Source organism: Diabrotica undecimpunctata, chromosome 3, assembly GCF_040954645.1.
Source record: "Diabrotica undecimpunctata isolate CICGRU chromosome 3, icDiaUnde3, whole genome shotgun sequence".
NCBI lineage: Eukaryota > Metazoa > Arthropoda > Insecta > Coleoptera > Chrysomelidae > Diabrotica > Diabrotica undecimpunctata.
This window is the reverse complement of record NC_092805.1, coordinates 161,863,832-161,882,756: the sequence shown is the minus strand read 5'-3', so window position 1 is coordinate 161,882,756 and position 18,925 is coordinate 161,863,832. Positions and strand designations below refer to the sequence as shown.

The window sequence follows — 18,925 nt, the reverse complement described above, 5'->3', positions numbered from 1 at the left end:
TGGACGCTAAATTAGACTTCTATCAGCCTAGAGAACAAGCTGGATTTAGATCGGGATACAGCACTAACGACCACTTACTAGTGATAAAAACCTAACAGAGAAGTCAGCAGAATGCAACAAACTATTGGCACTGATATTTGTCGACTACGAGAAAGCATTCGACACCGTAAGCCATCAGAAAATGTTGAAAGCATTGACATAATGCTGAATAGACCATCGCTACACTAATATAATCAGATATAACTACCAAAATGCCACAGCTAGCGTAAGACTAATAACAAGACGCAAATTATGATTAATCTGGTGCTAAATCGAAATATTGATATTGTTGGAAGGGATATTGTGCAGACTACATCGTATAAGTACTTAGGACATGAAACTCGGTTGAGCAGAGATAACCAGACATGTGAGCTCCCACGTCACATAGGATTAGCCTGCAGAGGACGCCCACCAACTAGATGAACTGGCGACCTGACGCGTATTAGCAATAACTGTATGCAAGCCGCACAAGACAGATGGAAAGAGCTGAGGGAGACCTATGTCCTGCAGTGGACGCATACAGGTTGATAATAATGATGAATACGAGTGAATAATTCAAAAACACACTATGCAATAATAATGGGCAATTTCATAGCGAAAATAGGGGTAAAAGAAGACGAAGAAGGTTTAGTAATGTTACAGAATATGTTCAAGGAACGAAAAGGGTACAAAACTAGTGCAATTCGCGACGGAACATAAAATAAAAGGCAGTGTCACTAGAAATTAAGTAGTACATCCTTAGAAGATCCTTCTAAATACGCAGAATATGTGGAGAACGACTCCTCAAAACATAGAGAGCATAGATCTGGAAAAAATAAATAACTAAATAGTAAGTGCTCTGAAAGACGCTGGAAAGATATTGTTGCAAACGAAGACGAATCGTAACACACAGCAGAATCAACACAAATAAGTAAAGAAATATCAAGAGACAATGAAATATGTACGAAAATACAATACAAAAACTATTTCAGAAGTAATAGAGCAGAATAAAAACTTAAAAGCATTGAGAAGAAATCCAGCAAAAGAAATAGAAGATATTTAAAAACTTCAGTGACCCAGAAGGTATAGATAAAGAAAAAATAATCCAAATTGTAAAAGGTTTCTACAGCGTGCTTTCTTAGAAAACTAACAATACCGTAACAAGTATTCCGATAGTTTGGAATCAGAGCTCAGAAGATATATCGCAAATTACATAATCAGAAATTGAAATGGCATTGGGAAAAAACAACAGTCCCCACGAGAAGATGACACTGTAATTTAAGGTATTAAAGCTGGGAAAAAAAATTATTTTACGCTCCCAAAAATCTATTTAATAGATGTTTAGAAGATTGAAAAAATCCAATGTCATGCAACAACATCGGAGAACAAGACTTCACACGAAATAACTTTCCTTTCCTATGTACCATCAACGTGAGGAATATGATGAAATGTATTCATCTGTAAAAATACGACACATGCGGCACACGTTCGAATACTAATGCACAAATATATGAAAAAAATAGCGAGATTTTAGTAAATTCTATGTAAAAAAGCATCAACTCTTTTAGCTGTAGTTGATACTGATAAAAATTGCGATCTTGAAAAACAAAAAAAAACAATTCAAGTTAAAAATAATCTTAAAAACAGTGAACTACTAAATCTAATGAATATAGTACTTAAAGAGAAGTAAATTATTTTGTAGTGAACTATAATGTAATGTATAGCAAAAAATTTGGTAAAAGAAACGTCGAAAAACGATTAATAGTATGGCTGTGAAACTTACGAGTGTGGTGTGGATGTACCTCAGGACAGGTCTCCAAATCTAGAGTTCCAAAAGGTGAAGTTTGCATGATTACTTTTGTAATGAAAATCCTTGAATCAAACTTAAAGAACGCAAAAAAGAAGCTGAAGTATTCTTCGAAAAAATTTTAAAAACAGAGATGATAGTTCACCTTACGAAAGGTTATAAACGCAAAATATTTATCTCTTCTATTTATATATGTATTATAATAAATTAAAACCTAAACATTTATAAAAAAATGTAATCTATTTCAATTACACTGACTGATAAAATCCTTACGTTTGATAATTAATAAGAAAGTTATTCTGAGTACTCAAAAAACAGTGATTTGCATTTAACAAGTGCGACAATAAGTATTTCAGTTGAAACAGAACCATTTGTAAGTATCAACAACGAAGCAATGTTTTAATACATTGAACATTCACGTAATCATGTATTAACATGATTAAATCGCTTCGTCATTTAACGATTTAATTGTTCATAACAATCATCCGAAACATTAAAGACTTTATTTTGTTATTATTTGGTATATTATATAAACAAAATTTTAAAATTAGGAACCATTTTTTTGTAACTTACTTTTTTATATACACTCGCGATCATAAAATCCGGATCACCTTGAAAATCACCGATATTTCATTTTTAACGAGCTTTATTGTAAATAATAATAACACAAATACAAACTAATGCATGTTGCTGAGAATTATTCTTGGCTTAGCGGTTTCCTTTGTAACAAAGAATTCCAATAGTGCCGATTTCGCGGAAAAGTGCACACTTTCCAAAATGAACGGTACCTGTAACTGCCTGTTGTTTTAAATGTCTCATTTGTGCTTCGACTTTCTGTTCAAACGCAACGAACAAACGTTTATTATTGCCACCAATAGTGTTTATTAGTGTCATTATTAGTGTTTATTATTGTTTATTTTTTGCCAAAAATAACCTTGACTGTTGTTGAAACGGCACAAATTGTTGCGCTTGTGAAAGACGGTCACACTCAACGGCAAATCGCAAGAACTGTTGGCGTAAGCCTTTCTACGGTTCAACGAGTGCTTCAACGCTTTCAGGAGACGGGTTTGCTATCCAGACGACCTGCCTCTGGACGATGAAGAACGACCACGGCACGAGATGACCGTTTTCTTGTGTTTCAGGCTTGCGAAACCGGACCTCAACTGCGATTATGCATCGAAATCATCTACAGGAATTACGAAATCGCAATGTTAGCGTTGCAACAGTCAGGAGAAGACTTCGTTATTTTGGACTATCTTCTCGGGTAATGGCTACAGGATTGCCACTTTGGCTGGCACATCGAGTTGCACGACTAGCCTTTGCTCGATAATACGCGCATTGAGGAATTAACGATTGGAGCAAAGAGTTATGCTCAGATGAATCCCGTTTCTGCCTAACTGTATCCGATGGACGTGTAAGAGTTTGGAGGAGAACCGGTGAATGATTTTCACAAGCTTGCATTGCTCCAAGAATGCCATTTGGTGGAGGCTCGGTCATAGCTTGGGGAGGTGTATCTTCCGACTTCCTCACAGAACTACCCTTTATCGAAAATGGGTCCTTAACTGCACGAAGGGACATTACGGAGATTCTGGAAGAACATGTTATGCATACCATGGCAGGGCTTGGAAAAAACGTCGTTTTTATGCAGAAAAACGCGCGAACGCACGTTGCCACGATCAGTATGCAATACTTGGACGAGGTTGGAATTACGAGGTTACCCTGACCAGCCAGGTTTCCGGACCTGAATCCCGTCGAACATCTCTGGGACGATTTGAAAAAACGTATTCAACCCCTAAAATCTCCTCCTAACAACGCACAGGAGCTTAAGAATCTGTTAATGAGAGATTGGAATAACATACCACAACATGTACTCCGGAGAAAAATTGAGAGTATGTCCCGTCGTCTGCAAGAGGTTATTAGAGCAAGTGGAGGCAATACACGATATTAGTCATTGAAATTTCACTGATATTTTACCACGTTCTGTATTTTTCATTTTTTTTTTTCGTATATCTGTATCTGTTTTATCAACAATTTGGTTTGTTTTCTGCTTTTTCAACAAAAACAATAAAAAAACCGTTTTTTTTTTCTTTCAAAACAAACATTGATGACAAATAAAAAATACGTTAGCCTAAAAAAAGGTTATTACTGCACCAGAGGCAAAAATATTCAAGAAACTTGAAATTTTCAAGGTGACCCAGATTTTATGATCGCGAGTGTATATATATTAAAACGATTTTCATTTCCTAATATGCCTCGTCGTTCCTATTCGCCACTCCTTTCCATTGTGACATTCTTTTCGTTAATATTTCTTTATATCTGTTTTTGAAAGATTAATAATAATCCAACTGAATACTACTCCGTTCAAATTCACGTTCACGATTATATTTCCTGATGGTGTACTATAACCTGGTCTTGTTTCTTCCAATAGTGGTTTGTAATGTTCTTTCCATTTCGATGCTGTTCTGGGATTTATCACCACTTCTTCCCGTTTCTTTGTTCTCAGATCTCAGAATATGTGTGTCCAGATCCTGGCGTTTGACTTCCCAACTTTGGTTTTTGGCCTTTATTACTGCTGTTTTGTGTCTTCTTTTATTTTTTGTTATGTTTTGTAACATTTTTTTTATTTCTTTTTATTTTATTCCACAACATACGGCACTACATTTTGAGTTTTGGCAAAAAATATGAGGAGGCATTTTAAATATGCCGGAGAACGCAAAATTAAAAATTTTACATTAGAAGCGATAGCACAATACGGGAAAAATGCCTCCACGAAGATGGTATTGGATGGAGTTTGTAGCTGAAGTTGTCTAGTATTGAAAAACGTATTTGTGTAATTGAAAAGCAGTTTGAAACGTTTTAGATCGTTTGTAATGTGAAAGTTTAAATTCAGCGTTTTTTTGCGTGGGTTATTTTAGGAACAAAACATAATATGTTTCAAAAAAATCAAACAAATCGCCAAAGTATATATTATATACTTTGGCGATTTGTTTGATTTTGTTTTAACCCTTGGTCTCCCACGACGTTTAGATTTTTTTTGACAGTTACTTCCCAACGGTACTTTTAAGTCCGCTTTATTTTAATGGTCATACATTTTTACAATAAGCTAAAAAGCGTTGTTTATTGCGGACGATCTTTTCGAGTTGCTACAAATCTCATTGTGTATTTAAAACAAAATCATTTGAATAACATTCGAAGTTTTAAACATCAGCTGAAAACTATGGTTGTGAGTGCAAATTTATGTGGGTATTATTATTGAATATGCCTGAGATATAAGTGTACCAAAATTTTATGGTACTTAAAAGTACCGTCGGGAGACTAAGGGTTAAGTGCAGTAAACTTACTAAAAGTATTTTTATTAGGGGGGAGTAGGGTATTTTTCGGGTACTTTCGGGTGGGTACTTTTCACGATCCCGGTGGAAACAGACCTACTTCAGGGATTAGCGACCCTGCCCACGCTAGCTCATGATATTCCACCATCCCACAACGTGGAATCTCATGTCCCATAACCTTTATCCTACACCCTCCATATTTATCCCTCCTAGTCCTCAACCCTGGTGAAGGGCAGCAGCGATCACCAGTACCAACGCAAGGCGCAAAAGAAATTATCTTGGACCGGCTTGTTATTGGAATTCCACAGGCATGACTAGGACAGTTTGAATGGATGTGGTACTGCGTTGTTGAAAGTAACGGGATACCACAACACTACCTTTTCCCCAGGATAACTCATCTCATTATGGCAGAACAAAACAAAACAATGGCCCTCAGTCCCGGGCAGGCCTTAGATGGTCAGAGGGTGCGAAGAATCTCCCGGTGCCAAATAGATGATATCCAACGAATTTCAACATGGAATGTTAATAGTCTTTACGAACCAGGAAAACTACACAACCTTATAAAGGAAATGAATCGGCTAAAAATAAATATAATGGGAGTCAGTGAAGTCTGATGGACTGGATCTGGACAGTTTACGAAAGATAAGATTACTATGTATTACTCGTGTAGTGACCCAACAGATAGACATCACCGACATGGAGTGGCTATTGCTCTTGACAGGAAGATCAGTAAATCGGTGACAGATTTTGTTCCAATTTCCGAACGAGTCATGTTGATCAAAATGACAGGCAAACCAGTAAACATAAATGTGACACAAGCATATGCACCAACAGCAGATAAGTCAGAAGAAGAAATAACTAAGTTCTATAAAGATCTGGAAAAAGCAATAAGACTAACAAAGAAATAGGACATAAACATAATAATGGGCGACTTTAACGCCAAGGTGGGTAAAGGAAGATATGAAGACATAATTGGAGAGTACGGCCTTGGAGTTAGAAATGATAGAGGCGACCTGCTGTATGAATTCTGCCAGGAGAACGGTTTTGTCGTCATGAACACATGGTTTCAGCTCCCACCTCGTAAGTTATATACTTGGAAATGACCAGGAGACCGTCCAAATCGAATAATTAAAAACGTTAAAAACAAATTGACTACGTTTTAATAAACAGAAGATTTCGTAACGCTATCAAAAGAATCGCAGCATATCCAGGTGCTGATATTGCATCCGATCATAATCCGCTAATAGCAGATGTGAGGTTAAAACTAGCAAAAATTAAGAGAACAAATACAAACACCAGCACGCCTATAAATACAAGATAACTGATGAGAGACGAAAATCTGAAGAAGAGTTATGCAAATCAAATTAATGAAAGAATGCGAATAATAGAACAAAATGATGATATCGAAGAGATGGTCAATGATATTAAAGGAACGATTCTGGCAGTAAACAGGGAAGTTAAAACACAGATCAGAAAGAGAAAGCATAACGAATGGATGACGGACGAAATTATGGATCTAATGGAAAAGCGAAGGCAACATAAACAACAACGTAATCAAGACAAATACAAACAGATACACAAAGAAATTCGCCAGAAAATTAAGAAAGCAAAAGAACGTTGGATGGTGGAAAGGTGCAACGAAATAGAACAATTGCAGGAAAAAGGAGATAGTTTTGGACTACATAAGAAGATCAAAGAAATATCGAATATACACAAAAGCTACCACAGAACAAGAATACGCAACGACAGAAACGAATACATAGAGTCAGAAGAGGAGATAGCAATGGCGTGGAAAGAATACGCAGAAAGACTTTTTAATGAGGAAAGACCAACACAACCAACGCGCAAACTTCCTTCCGAAAACTTATCAGGGCCATCAATAATGCGAAGTGAAATAGAATATGCAGTTAGAACCACAAAGATGCATAAAGCAACAGGTCCAGATGAAATTAATATAGAAGCAATAAAACTACTAGACGAGGAGAATATCGAAATCTTGGTAAAGCTGTTCAATAGAATTTATGATACTGGTTACATTCCGCGAGAATGGCTGCAGTCGTTCTTTGTGATGATCCCAAAAACAGCTAATGCCACAAAATGCAATGAACACCGCTTAATCAGTTTAATGAGTCACTTGCTGAAACTCTTCCTTAGGATATTACACTCAAGAATGTACAAGATACTAGAAGAACTTAGCGGGTCAACACAATTCGGTTTTAAGGGAGGACTAGGAACAAGAGAGGCAATTTTATGTTTGAACACCTTAATACAAAACTATTTAGATCAACGAAAAGATGTCTACCTCACCTTCATCGACTACGAGAAGGCATTTGACAATGTTAAACATGATATCATGATGGAACTACCACATAGGGCCAACATTGACCAGAAGGAGATCAGAATTATTCAGAATCTATACTGGAACCAAATGGCAAAGATGAGGATTGATCAAGATCAATATACGGATGAATTTGAAATCCGGAAAGGTGTCCGCCAAGGCTGCATACTCTCTCCGATGCTTTTTAATTTATATGTTGAAAATATATTTGCGGAAGCATTAGAAGACACGGAATTAGGCATTAAGGTGAACGGCATACCAATTAGCAACCTACGCTATGCGGACGACACAGTGATTATAACTGATAATTTGGAAGATCAGCAGTTATTACTTGATAGGGTGAATAGCATAGGTAAAAAATATGGCCTCAAAATCAACATTTTGAAAACGAAATATATGGTCATTAGCAGAAACCCTCCAGAAAACCCGATAATATGCATAGGTGACAATAGCTTAAAACGCGTGAAAACTTTTAAATACCTTGGCACCACAATCAATGACCAATCGGATCCACAACAAGAGATAAAAACCCGAATACAAATGGCAAGACAAGCTTTTGTGAAATTCAGACCGCTCCTATGTAATCAAAACCTAAATTTCGAAATACGCTACAGAATGGTCAAGTGCTACATATGGTCCATCTTGCTTTATGGCATGGAAACGTGGACTTTGAAAAAAACATCTATCAACAAACTTGAAGCATTTGAAATGTGGTTATTGTTAAGGTCACTGGTTAAGGAATATTAAAGAATGGACAGGAATACACAATACAGGCGAGCTGTGTCACGCCGCCAAGAACAGAATTCTAGTAATGAGATAGTCGCCTACGCACTTTGGTGTATGGCATGTTAAGAAGAAGAAGGGTATTTTTTTTTCTAATTTTTTTATTCGATGGTATAACTCTTAATGGAGTATCCTGTTAAAATTTCAGTGAGTGAAGTGAGTGATTGAGATGAGGGAGTGAGGTGAGTGAGTTTAATGAGTGAGTGACAGATGCAACAAAAAAAGAAGAGTTCGTCGAAAGCAGAAGCAAAAATATGCTCTAGATATTTTAGCACGAAGCACGTCGATATATGGCCTGGAATAGACGAGTGTGAGTATAAAAAAAAATAAGTTTTTTTTTAAACGCGTTTTTTCGGAAAAATTTTTTTAAGACGATGTTCACTGTATCTCAAAAATTTCTAGATTGATACTTCTCAAATTTCGCACACTTCTTTTATAGATAAATTACTAGGTCGCAACGCCGAGATATTATCAATTTTGTTATTATAATTAATTTTACAACATCAAAGTTAGTCAAATTTTAACAAAAATTTTTCAAAAATTCAAAAAATTTGTTTTTTACTTCTAAAATTTGAAAAAAGATAAAATAAACAATATCTCGACGTTAAAACCTAGGAAAACTCATAAACTAACGAGATCTTTTTGGTTTTTATCAATAGATGATCCAGTCTGAATTAAAAATTATAGGAAATTCAAACTTGCAAACAGTTACGTACAAACCTCATTTTTGTTACTTAAATATTAAAATTGACTTACCTCTTATTTCTCTATTAATCCAATTGCTGGTCTCAACGGCAGTATGCATTTGTTCAGACTTTTCTCTCATATTTGTATGATTTTCACTACTATCTTGTACAAGTTTATTTTTACGCAATAACACAGCTTCATCCGTAATATCTTCATCATCGTTAAATTCGTAAATATCGCTTTTTTCATCACATTTTGCTTCTTCAATTGGAGTACTTGGTCGATTCGAGTTCCTCCTTTTTATCGCAACGTCAAATTTATCACTAGGCGATTCTTGATACTCCGATTTGTCGTTTGATATCACTTTAACATCAGGCATTATTTTAATTTCAGACATCACTTTGATTTCTGTCTCTAATTTGACGTTTGTCTCTAGTTTGACATCTTTCAAAAGTTTGATGTTATCTGTGATGTGGTTGACATTTGTCATGCCATTTTGATTGCAGTCTACTTGCGTTTGAGGATGTAAAACCGGTTGTAGATCTTCGGAGGGTGTGCAAGGAATTATGTCTGGAACTGGGTCGCTGAGACGTTTGTGATTGCGTAACGTGATGCCTGCCATTGCTGCCCCTTTTTCGTCCATATCTAGTCATAGAAAATTCAGTTAAACAATGTTTACAACTTTCACTAGTTGAGCTAACGATTGCAAATAATAAATTTGTCGGCCTACGCTATAATCTAGGTAAATACGTCATTGAATATATGGTTATTTTTTGCGTTGTGATTTAATGATACAAATTATTTGATTAATTTATTAATCAGTTATGAATTAAAGAAAGTACATAGCTATACATATATTATATATACGGTGGGTCAAATTTATTTGGAACCCTTTTTGACCTTAAATAATTTTTTTAGTTTTGTTGCATTTTAAAATTTGTCAGAATGTTGGAGATTTGACCGCAGATGTTTTCTGTCTGGTTAATCAAAGAAATAAACGTGATTTCATTTGCAACTTTTATTACCTCATATTTATTGCAGTGTCACGTTTTTTCTGTATGGGGTAAGTATATCCCTTAATTTTTTTGTATTCTGTAATAATCTTTGTTTTTTGTGTACAACCTAAAAGTTTGTATGTTCAGTAATACTTTTTGTTCAGCTAATATATGTATTTTTTTAGATAGTAAGTGATAATATCATGATAATTATGCTATATACAGGTATTCCATCTAATTTTAGGAATATTTGTTTAAAACCTGATTTGTCTAAATTTACATTTTTGTTTTTTTTTTTTGATATTTGCAGGGTTTGATTTAAATAGAAATTGGTCATTTGTAGTAATTATTTGTTTATTACTGTCTCATAATCTTCCTTTATAAATCCTTTAAATAGAGAAGCATTAGCAGAAGCTGACCTACCAGTGACTACCGGACACCCTGACAAAACGTGGGAATACACAAAGAAATGGATCACTGAAGCCATCAACATACTAATCTCAAAGACAAAACAGTTAGGAAAAAACATTGGATGACTGAAGAGACTCTCAATCTTGTAGAAGAAAGACGAAAACTTAGAAACGACACATCAAATTCAAAACAAAAAGAAATAGAAATATGCACCATAAATACAACTATAAAACACTTGTGCAGAAGAGATAACTTTTCTCAAAAGTCAAGTATCTAGCGAGAGAATTCAACAAACCCAGACGGTATCGCAGAGGTGTGGAAACAATATTGATACATACCATTCTCTAACAACGACCCAGACAATAATACAGAGAAAAGAAGTTATGAAAAAGAACCTCAAATATTGAAATCAGAAATTTCAGAAAAGTAGAAGGAGAAGATGGAATAACAGCTGAAACACTCAAACAAATGGGAGAATTAGGGACGGAAGTAATAGCGTCCACCGTACATCGTCTTGTCAGGTGAGATGTTTAATGGTCAGGATTAAATAATTCTGTTTTTAGCAGCATTGCGAAGCATTTCATAGCTGTAGATTCCTGTCCTACCCTCTAGCTTCCTTCGAGTATCAGTTGCTGAAAAGTATATCTTTCTCATCGTAATATGTGTCCCAAGTATGCAGTCTTCTTACTTTTTACATAACTAAAACGTTCCCTATCCTGTAAGCCCGCTCTTCTGAGTACTTCCTCATTTCTGACCCTGTCCGTCCATGATATTCTAAGCATTCGACGCATGCACCACATTTCAAACACTTCAAGTTTGTTAATGGAACTGGCCTTTAACGTCCATGCTTCCATTCCGTACAAGTGAACAGGCCACACGTAACACTTAAGCATCTTGTATCGGAGGTTGAAGTCTAATTTGCGATCAGTCAGAAACTTAAGAAACCTCAAAAAAGCATTTCTGGCTTGTTCAACCCTGCTCTTTATTTCATTCTCGTGGTCCCAATCCTCGTTCAGCAAACAACCCAAGTATTTAAATTGCCTGACCTGTTCGATTTCTTCTCCAGAGACATATATCTTTGCGTTGGGGTAATCATTTCTACTTATAATCATTGTTTTTGTCTTCTTGATATTTATTTTCAAACCCCGAGCTTCACTTGCAAGAGTTAGATCATTTAAAAGGCATTGAAGATCTTCGATGTTATCTGCCACTATGGCTGTATCATCGGCATACCTGATGTTATTAATAAATATGCCGTTAACTTTAATACCCTTATTAGAGTCTGCCACTGCTTCTGCGAAGGCTTTTTCTACGTATAAATTGAACAGCATTGGAGACAGTATACCACCTTACCTTACTTCTTTTTTAATGGAGAAATCTTTTGTTTCGTTGAAATTTTGAAGACGTACTTCACAGCAAAGTACTTCTAACCATCATCAATGAAAGACTAAAATCAATTCTCTTACCAAAAATTCGCCAAGAACAATGCGTATTCTTCCCAGATAGAGGAACAAGAGAACATATTCTTAATATTCGTCAAATTATCGAAAAGTCTCGAGAGTTTAACATAGAAACATATTTATGGTTTGTTGACTATTCCAAGGCCTTCGATACCGTAAAATGGAATCAAATGTGGCATATACTTAGAGAAATGGGTAAGCCAGAACATCTAATCTATTTATTACAAAAACTATATTGTAAATAATACTGCTGATATAAGAGTTAATAATGTGGTTTCGAAAAACTTCAAATTAAAATCTGGAGTTCGACAGGGATGCATAATATCCCCTATTCTATTCAATATATATATAGTGAACATATTATGCGTCAAGTTTTTGAGGAATGGCAAGGTGGAGTAACGATAGGAGGAAGAAAAATCAAAAACCTACGTTATGGTGATGACACTGTTATATTGGCGTCATCACCAGAAGAACTGGAACAAATTATAAATAGGCTAGGCACGATGAGTACGGAATAATGGTTTGAAAATAAATATGCAGAAAATCAAAGTGATGATCATCGATAGAATCAGAAACAACCAAGCAGAGATAAGAAGCATGGCAGGTTACGAAGTGGACAGGCAATTTAATTACTTAGGCTCCGTTATTACTAACAGTAGATAACAGTGGAGGATGTGAAGACGAGATCCGTCGACGCATCACAATGGCCAGATCGGCAACAGCCAAACTCACAAAAATTTGGAAGAACACTGACATCACAAAAAACACAAAATTACGCCTTGTTCGAACATTGATATTTCCTATCGCCACATATGCTTAGAAACTTGGACAATAAAAAAAGCTGATTCAAAGCGTATAATGGCATTTGAAATGTGGATCTACAGTAGAGTGTTGTGCATACCATGGACCGCTCATCGCACAAATAATTCAATTTTAGCAGAACTTAACATAAAAGCTAGACTCATCACAACTATCAACCAAAATATACTGAGATATTTTGGACATATAACTAGAAAAATAGAAGGCATGGAGCGAATGATAGTTGAAGGTAACATAGTGGGTAAAAGATCCAGAGGAAGATCTCCAGTACGATGGTCGGACCAAATAAACGATATTACTGGTTACTCATTTTCCAAAGCAAAACAACAAGTATAAGAGAGATAATTGGACAGAAATAGTCAAACAAATTACATGACTCCACTACATCTTTCTTCTTCTGCCAGTGCCTATCCTCTATGGGTGTTGGCTACCACAATGGCCCATCGTATTTTATTAGCAGCTGTTCGAAATAGGTATGTGGTGGCCATACCTGTCCACTGTCTCAAATTCTTAAGCCAAGATATTCGGCGGCGTCCTGGTCCTCTATTTCCTTCTATTTTCCCTTCTAATATCAATAGTAGTATTCTGTATTTATTTTCATTTCTCACTATATGTCCGAAGTATGCTAACTTTCTTTCTTTAATGGATTTCAAGACTTCAGGTTCTTTTTGTAAACGTTGCATTACTGCGTCGTTAGTTATATGATGTACATATGATATTCTGAGCATGCGACGATAGCACCACGTCTCGAAAGACTGCAACCGTCTGCAAGACGCATCATTCAGTGTCCATGCCTCCGCTCCATACATAAGAACAGAAAACACATAACAATTAAGGATTTTGAGTCGGAGATGTAAGTTCAAGGTTAAATTGCAGAGAACTTTCTTCATCTGTTGGAAGGCACTCCTTGCTTTTTCAATCCTACATTTATCCCAGCTGTCTGTGATGTTGCATCCTAGGCATGTTATTTTTTCTGTTCTATCCAATACCTCATTGTCTGCCATAAACTTTGCATCTGTATCTTGGTTTTTGCTTATGATCATAATTTTCGTCTTCTTATTATTAAGTTTCATTCCATACTTTCTACCAATGTTAACTACTTGATCTAACAGTCTTTGTAATCCTTCAGCACTATCCGCAACAAGGACAGTGTCGTCTGCATATCTTAGATTATTTATTACTTCACCGTTAACAATCACGGGATCAGTCGTTTCTCCCAAAGAATATTCAGAATCTTCAGATCTGTATTACGAAAATTAAGTGATTTATTTATGAATATATACTTTTAAATAATAAATCGCTTTTGATTCAATGCACTTACAAAGTCGGCAATAAATGTTTTTCTCATCCCATTGTCATCAATGGGAACAGATATTCATTATACCATTTTTTGTATAGACACGCAATAAGTTGGATTTTATCGCGCCGATATGTGCAATCACCACGAAAGCTATTTACCGATATATCAACTGAACTTAGACAAGATGCAGCGTGGGGGTCATTGGTCATAAGTAGACTTCGGCAAATATGCATATTGCATATTTTGCATATTGTGCATATTTTATGCAAATATTTCATATTTTGGCATATTTGTATAAAAGTTTGCATAAAGTGCATAAAAGTTCAGATTTTTATACTGTATTTGAAAATTTTTAAACATACCAATTTATTTCAATTCTTGTATAAAATTTTGTAGTCATTTTAATCAAGAAATGATCTAAGTACGTAATCTCTACAGGTACAAAACATTTACAATTTCAAAGAAGATCAATTTAAGTAGCCCTCAACATTCTTAGTAAGTCTCAGTCACTGAGGCATTCAGTTATTGGATAATCGCTAAGGGTTCGCTCATTTGCATTTTATGATCTAATCCCCAAATCTATCTACAATTTATTGTATCTTAACAGCAGGTAAACGGCTAATAGTTTTGTTCCTAATTTAGGGATTTTCCAAAATCTCCCAGTTTATTGAATTAGGTACCTAAACATTTCTAATTTGATGCTCAGATTTGTAAATCATTTTTGTTTTGATATTCAAAGCGTAAACACTCGTTGTGCGTAACAAAAAGGAAGATTGTGATTTTATAATGCCTAAAACAACCAGTGCTTCAACTTGGATTAAACCTTATAAAGAGCTGTCTATGGATATGGGAAAAATCTACTGTTCAGTCTGTGGCAAAATTGTAAGTATCTAATATTTTCTATTAAATATCTAATATTTCATACATACAGGGTGTTTCCAAATGACACTTACAACGTTTGACTGTAGATACTTCTCGAAAAATTGAACAAAACGATATAGTTAATGAGGGGTCAAACTTATTTACTTTTCGAGATACAGGGTGTTAAAATTAAAAAAAATTAAATTCTTTTAGTTAATAACAACAATAACTTTAAAACCAATAAACGTATTTACTTGAAATTTAGTACTCGTAGGTTGTTTTTAAATGAAAAATAGCTTCCTTTAGTGAGAAAAAATTGTCCATGGTACAATACAATGGTGTGTATTTAGAAAAATGTTTCACCTTTACTTTTTTTTATGAAGTCAGTTATTCTAAAACACAATTATTTTTATTGTAATTGAATTAACAAAAAAAAAACTTTTGTTGAATTTTAAAATAAGTTATATGATGTACTAATGGTTAGTAACAAAAACTAATTTGTGGATTAATACTGCATTTAAAACACTTAGCGAGTGTTTTTTTTTTCAAACCAGTTATTTGATTAACCAAAAACACCTTGTATATTTTTATATTTTAAAGGTTGGGTTAAAATAAAGGTTTTTATTTTTATTTATAGATAGCATGTGAGAAGAAATTTCAGATAGACCAACATGTGAGAACTGCTTCACACATTGCAAAAAAAGGAAAAATAGGAGGAAAACATCAAACTTCAATGGCTAAATGTTTCCAATCTACTTCAAAAAAATTAGATGAGCAAGAAACTTTTAATGAAGACTTGTGTCGCGCATTAGTGTCTGCAAACATACCGCTTTCAAAATTAGCAAATGTAAATTTTAGTTCGTTTCTAAAAAAATATTGCAAACTTAATGTTCCAAGTGATCGGTCTCTAAGAAGAAATAATGTGAACGGGCTATACTCGTCGGTGTTAATTAATATTAAGGAAGAAATTGCAGATAATTATTTTTACATATCTGTAGACGAAACCACTGATTCCTCAGGAAAGTATATTGCTCATTTATTGATTGGTGTTCTTAAAGAAGATACCTTACCAAAATCTCATCTTATTTCATGCCAGCAACTTGAGAAAACAAATGCTTTAACAATTTCGCGTTTTATACAAGAAACATTAGCAACTTTTTTTCTTCCAACAACTATTCCTTCTAATAAATTACTGCTTATTTTATCGGATACTGCTCCTTATATGGTGAAAGCAGGACAAAATTTAAAAATATTTTTCCCAGATTTAATACATGTTACTTGTGTAGCGCATGGATTAAACAGAGTTGCAGAGGAAATACGAAAAAAGTTTCCTCTTGTAAATACCATGATATCCAGTGTCAAAAAAGTATTTCTTAAATCTCCTATAAGAATTCAACTTTATAAAGAAATGCTACCTAACATTCCTCTTCCACCACAACCTATTTTAACGCGATGGGGAACATGGTTAGAAGCAGCTAATTTTTATGCAGATCATTTTGTTAAAATAAAGAACATAATTGATACGTTAACAGATGAAAGTTCCCAATCTCTTTTGGATTCTAAACAAACTTTTCAGAGTAACTTGCTTCAACAAGAACTTTCATTAATAAAATCAAATTTTAGTTTTGTTCAAAAAACAATTACTCAGTTAGAATCACCAAAACTGTCATTGTTCGAAAGTACAGCATTAATAAAAGAATTTGCGTCATGTTGTCGGAACGTTAGAGGTAATATTGGAAAAGATATTTTAAAAAAATTTGAAGCTACTATGGAAAAAAATAAAGGTTATCATCTTTCTGAAGTAGTCAGTGTTCTAGCTGGAAATATTTCGGAAACAATTAATTTAGAACCAAATGTTTTGGTTAGTTTGAAAAATGCTCCCGTTACATCAGTTGATGTTGAACGAAGTTTTTCCATATATAAATATATGTACTCAGACAGAAGCCACAAGTTTTTGTTAGAAAATTTTGAACACCACTTGGTCATTTATTGTTACCATAATTCTAAATAAGTTTATTCATACTTAAAAATGATGTAGTTACTTAAAATAAATGTAAATCTTAATGAATAGTAGGAAATATTTAGTTATGTACACTTTTTTTTTAAATAAAATTGTTACTATTTTACGATTTTTTTATTTATTTGTATGCATATTTTGTAAAATATTTGCATATTTTCGGGTAAACACGTGCATATTTATGCGCATATTTTCTACATCTTTATTTGCATATTTGCCGAAGTCTAGTCATAAGATTTATGATTCAACATGCGATTAGATTAGGGGATTCCAAACACATTGTTTTTATAAGGGACTACGATACCTGCTTTTACTTAATTTTTTTATAAAAATCATAATTAGGTATCAGTTTTTAGAAATTAAAGTTTTGTTAATTTAAACAAATAAAGAGTTTTTCCCAAAAAAAAAATCTTTAACAAGGGTGTTTTCTTCATCAAGACATCTATAAAATAAGAAAATAATTTTTATGACAATCAATTCGTTCTAAAATCCTGATTATTTTTTAAATAATAACCTCACGCCTATGTAGTTCGGGTCGAATCAGTAAATTAAAAATAAAAAAGCTACAGCTATCGGTAAACTAATATATATAACAATATTATGTGTAAATGATACAAAATCCGTATAAGAAAATCAACAATTAACTATGTAGTTTAAATTTAATAATATATTCAAAGTTGACCTACCTATAGGAGTGATTCCATTCCCACTTTCATGACTATCATTAAACTTATCCTGTTGAGAAACAGCATCGCATGCAGGTTCAGTATCACTGAAAGTACTAGGGCAGCTACTAGCATTACTCTGCAAATCGTCTAGGAGATTCGATCTTGAAATAGTTCTAGGAGCACTTTGCATCAGCTCTAAATTTGCTTGTCTAGCTTGTCTCCGTTGCATACGCGACTCTCTAGTATTGGTTGCATTTATGGTATCTTGTATCACAGACTTTTTATTTTTACTACTATTAGTACTACACTTTTTTATTTGTTTATTTGCATTAATATTTACATCGCGCTTACGATTAAATTCCGCTATGTCAGAAAATTTACATCCTTGAGCAATGAGGAGTTCAGCGTCATATTTGGTTAAGCCTTTCTGCCGCAGCTCCTTCATGCTCAAAGGACTGATTATTTTACCGTTTTCCGGGGAAAACTGTTCATGACAATTAACTATTTTACTACCCTGTACTTTTACTTTAGTTCGATTGATACGATTGTCCGTTTCGCGGAGTTTGTAACCATTTTCCTCCTGCTGGTCTGTTTCTTTGGCGAACGCGCCCATATTACGTCGCTCACAGGTTTCGCATTCACAATAACAGTTTTTGTCGCCGAAGAAATCCTCGCCGTAAAAGCAAGTGATCTCTTCGCCCACTTCAATGTCGCGCAATACTTTGACACATGCCGTGTCACGACCTGTAGCTACGAACTTACAATTGGCTCGGCAATCGTGGTTAATGTATGCTGCTGGACCTGCGAAATAAAATGTGTTAAGAAAGTCACAACTTACAAAGGATATTAATGAACATTTCGACAAATATACTATTATTATAACACAAATAAGACCAATAAGGAGCACTTGGAAGTCTCTAATAATATTGATTGATAAGAAATATTTCAAACTAAAAAAATTAATAAATTTCTGTTATTTACCTAACCACAATTGCGCACAATTCTTTCGACAGCTGTACATAACAGAAAAATCATTTTTTCCAGGATGAAGTAACTGTTTCTCCTCTTCTTCGGTTAATTCAGCTATACAACCAACTAGACGTTCTATTTTTTCGTTTTTGTACCACTTTCGTGTAGCTGATATCTTTGCCCCTTTCTGTCCCTCCAAGGAATATCTATAACAAGGTTCTATCACAAATCCAGAGTCTTTGTCAAACACTCTTAGATAACGATATATCTGGAAGAAAAATATCATAATATGTATAACAAATATCTATTTCTGATACAAAATATTATATTTAAAAAATATTAAGATATAATGGGGATGTAGTCCACATAATTCATGCAGGGGGGTTACCTTCATAGTCTCAAATTTTACTTAATGTAACAAATGTTAGAACCCAACATTTTTTTTGTTTTGTCCAAAAACATT

At 34.3% G+C, this 18,925-nt stretch overlaps 1 protein-coding gene across 1 annotated transcript in view; it reads right to left on the bottom strand.

Moving 5' to 3' along the window:
- Hmt4-20 (Histone methyltransferase 4-20) overlaps window positions 1-18,925 on the bottom strand; it is a 44,547-nt gene that overhangs the window by 21,949 nt on the left and 3,673 nt on the right. Inside the window, exons 3-5 of the mRNA XM_072527407.1 lie at window positions 18,475-18,730; window positions 17,512-18,294; window positions 9,032-9,607 (exon numbers count right to left, since the gene is read on the bottom strand). Of these exons, the coding sequence (XP_072383508.1) occupies window positions 9,032-9,607; window positions 17,512-18,294; window positions 18,475-18,730 (1,615 nt within the window). The remainder of the gene's footprint in view (window positions 1-9,031; window positions 9,608-17,511; window positions 18,295-18,474; window positions 18,731-18,925) is intronic.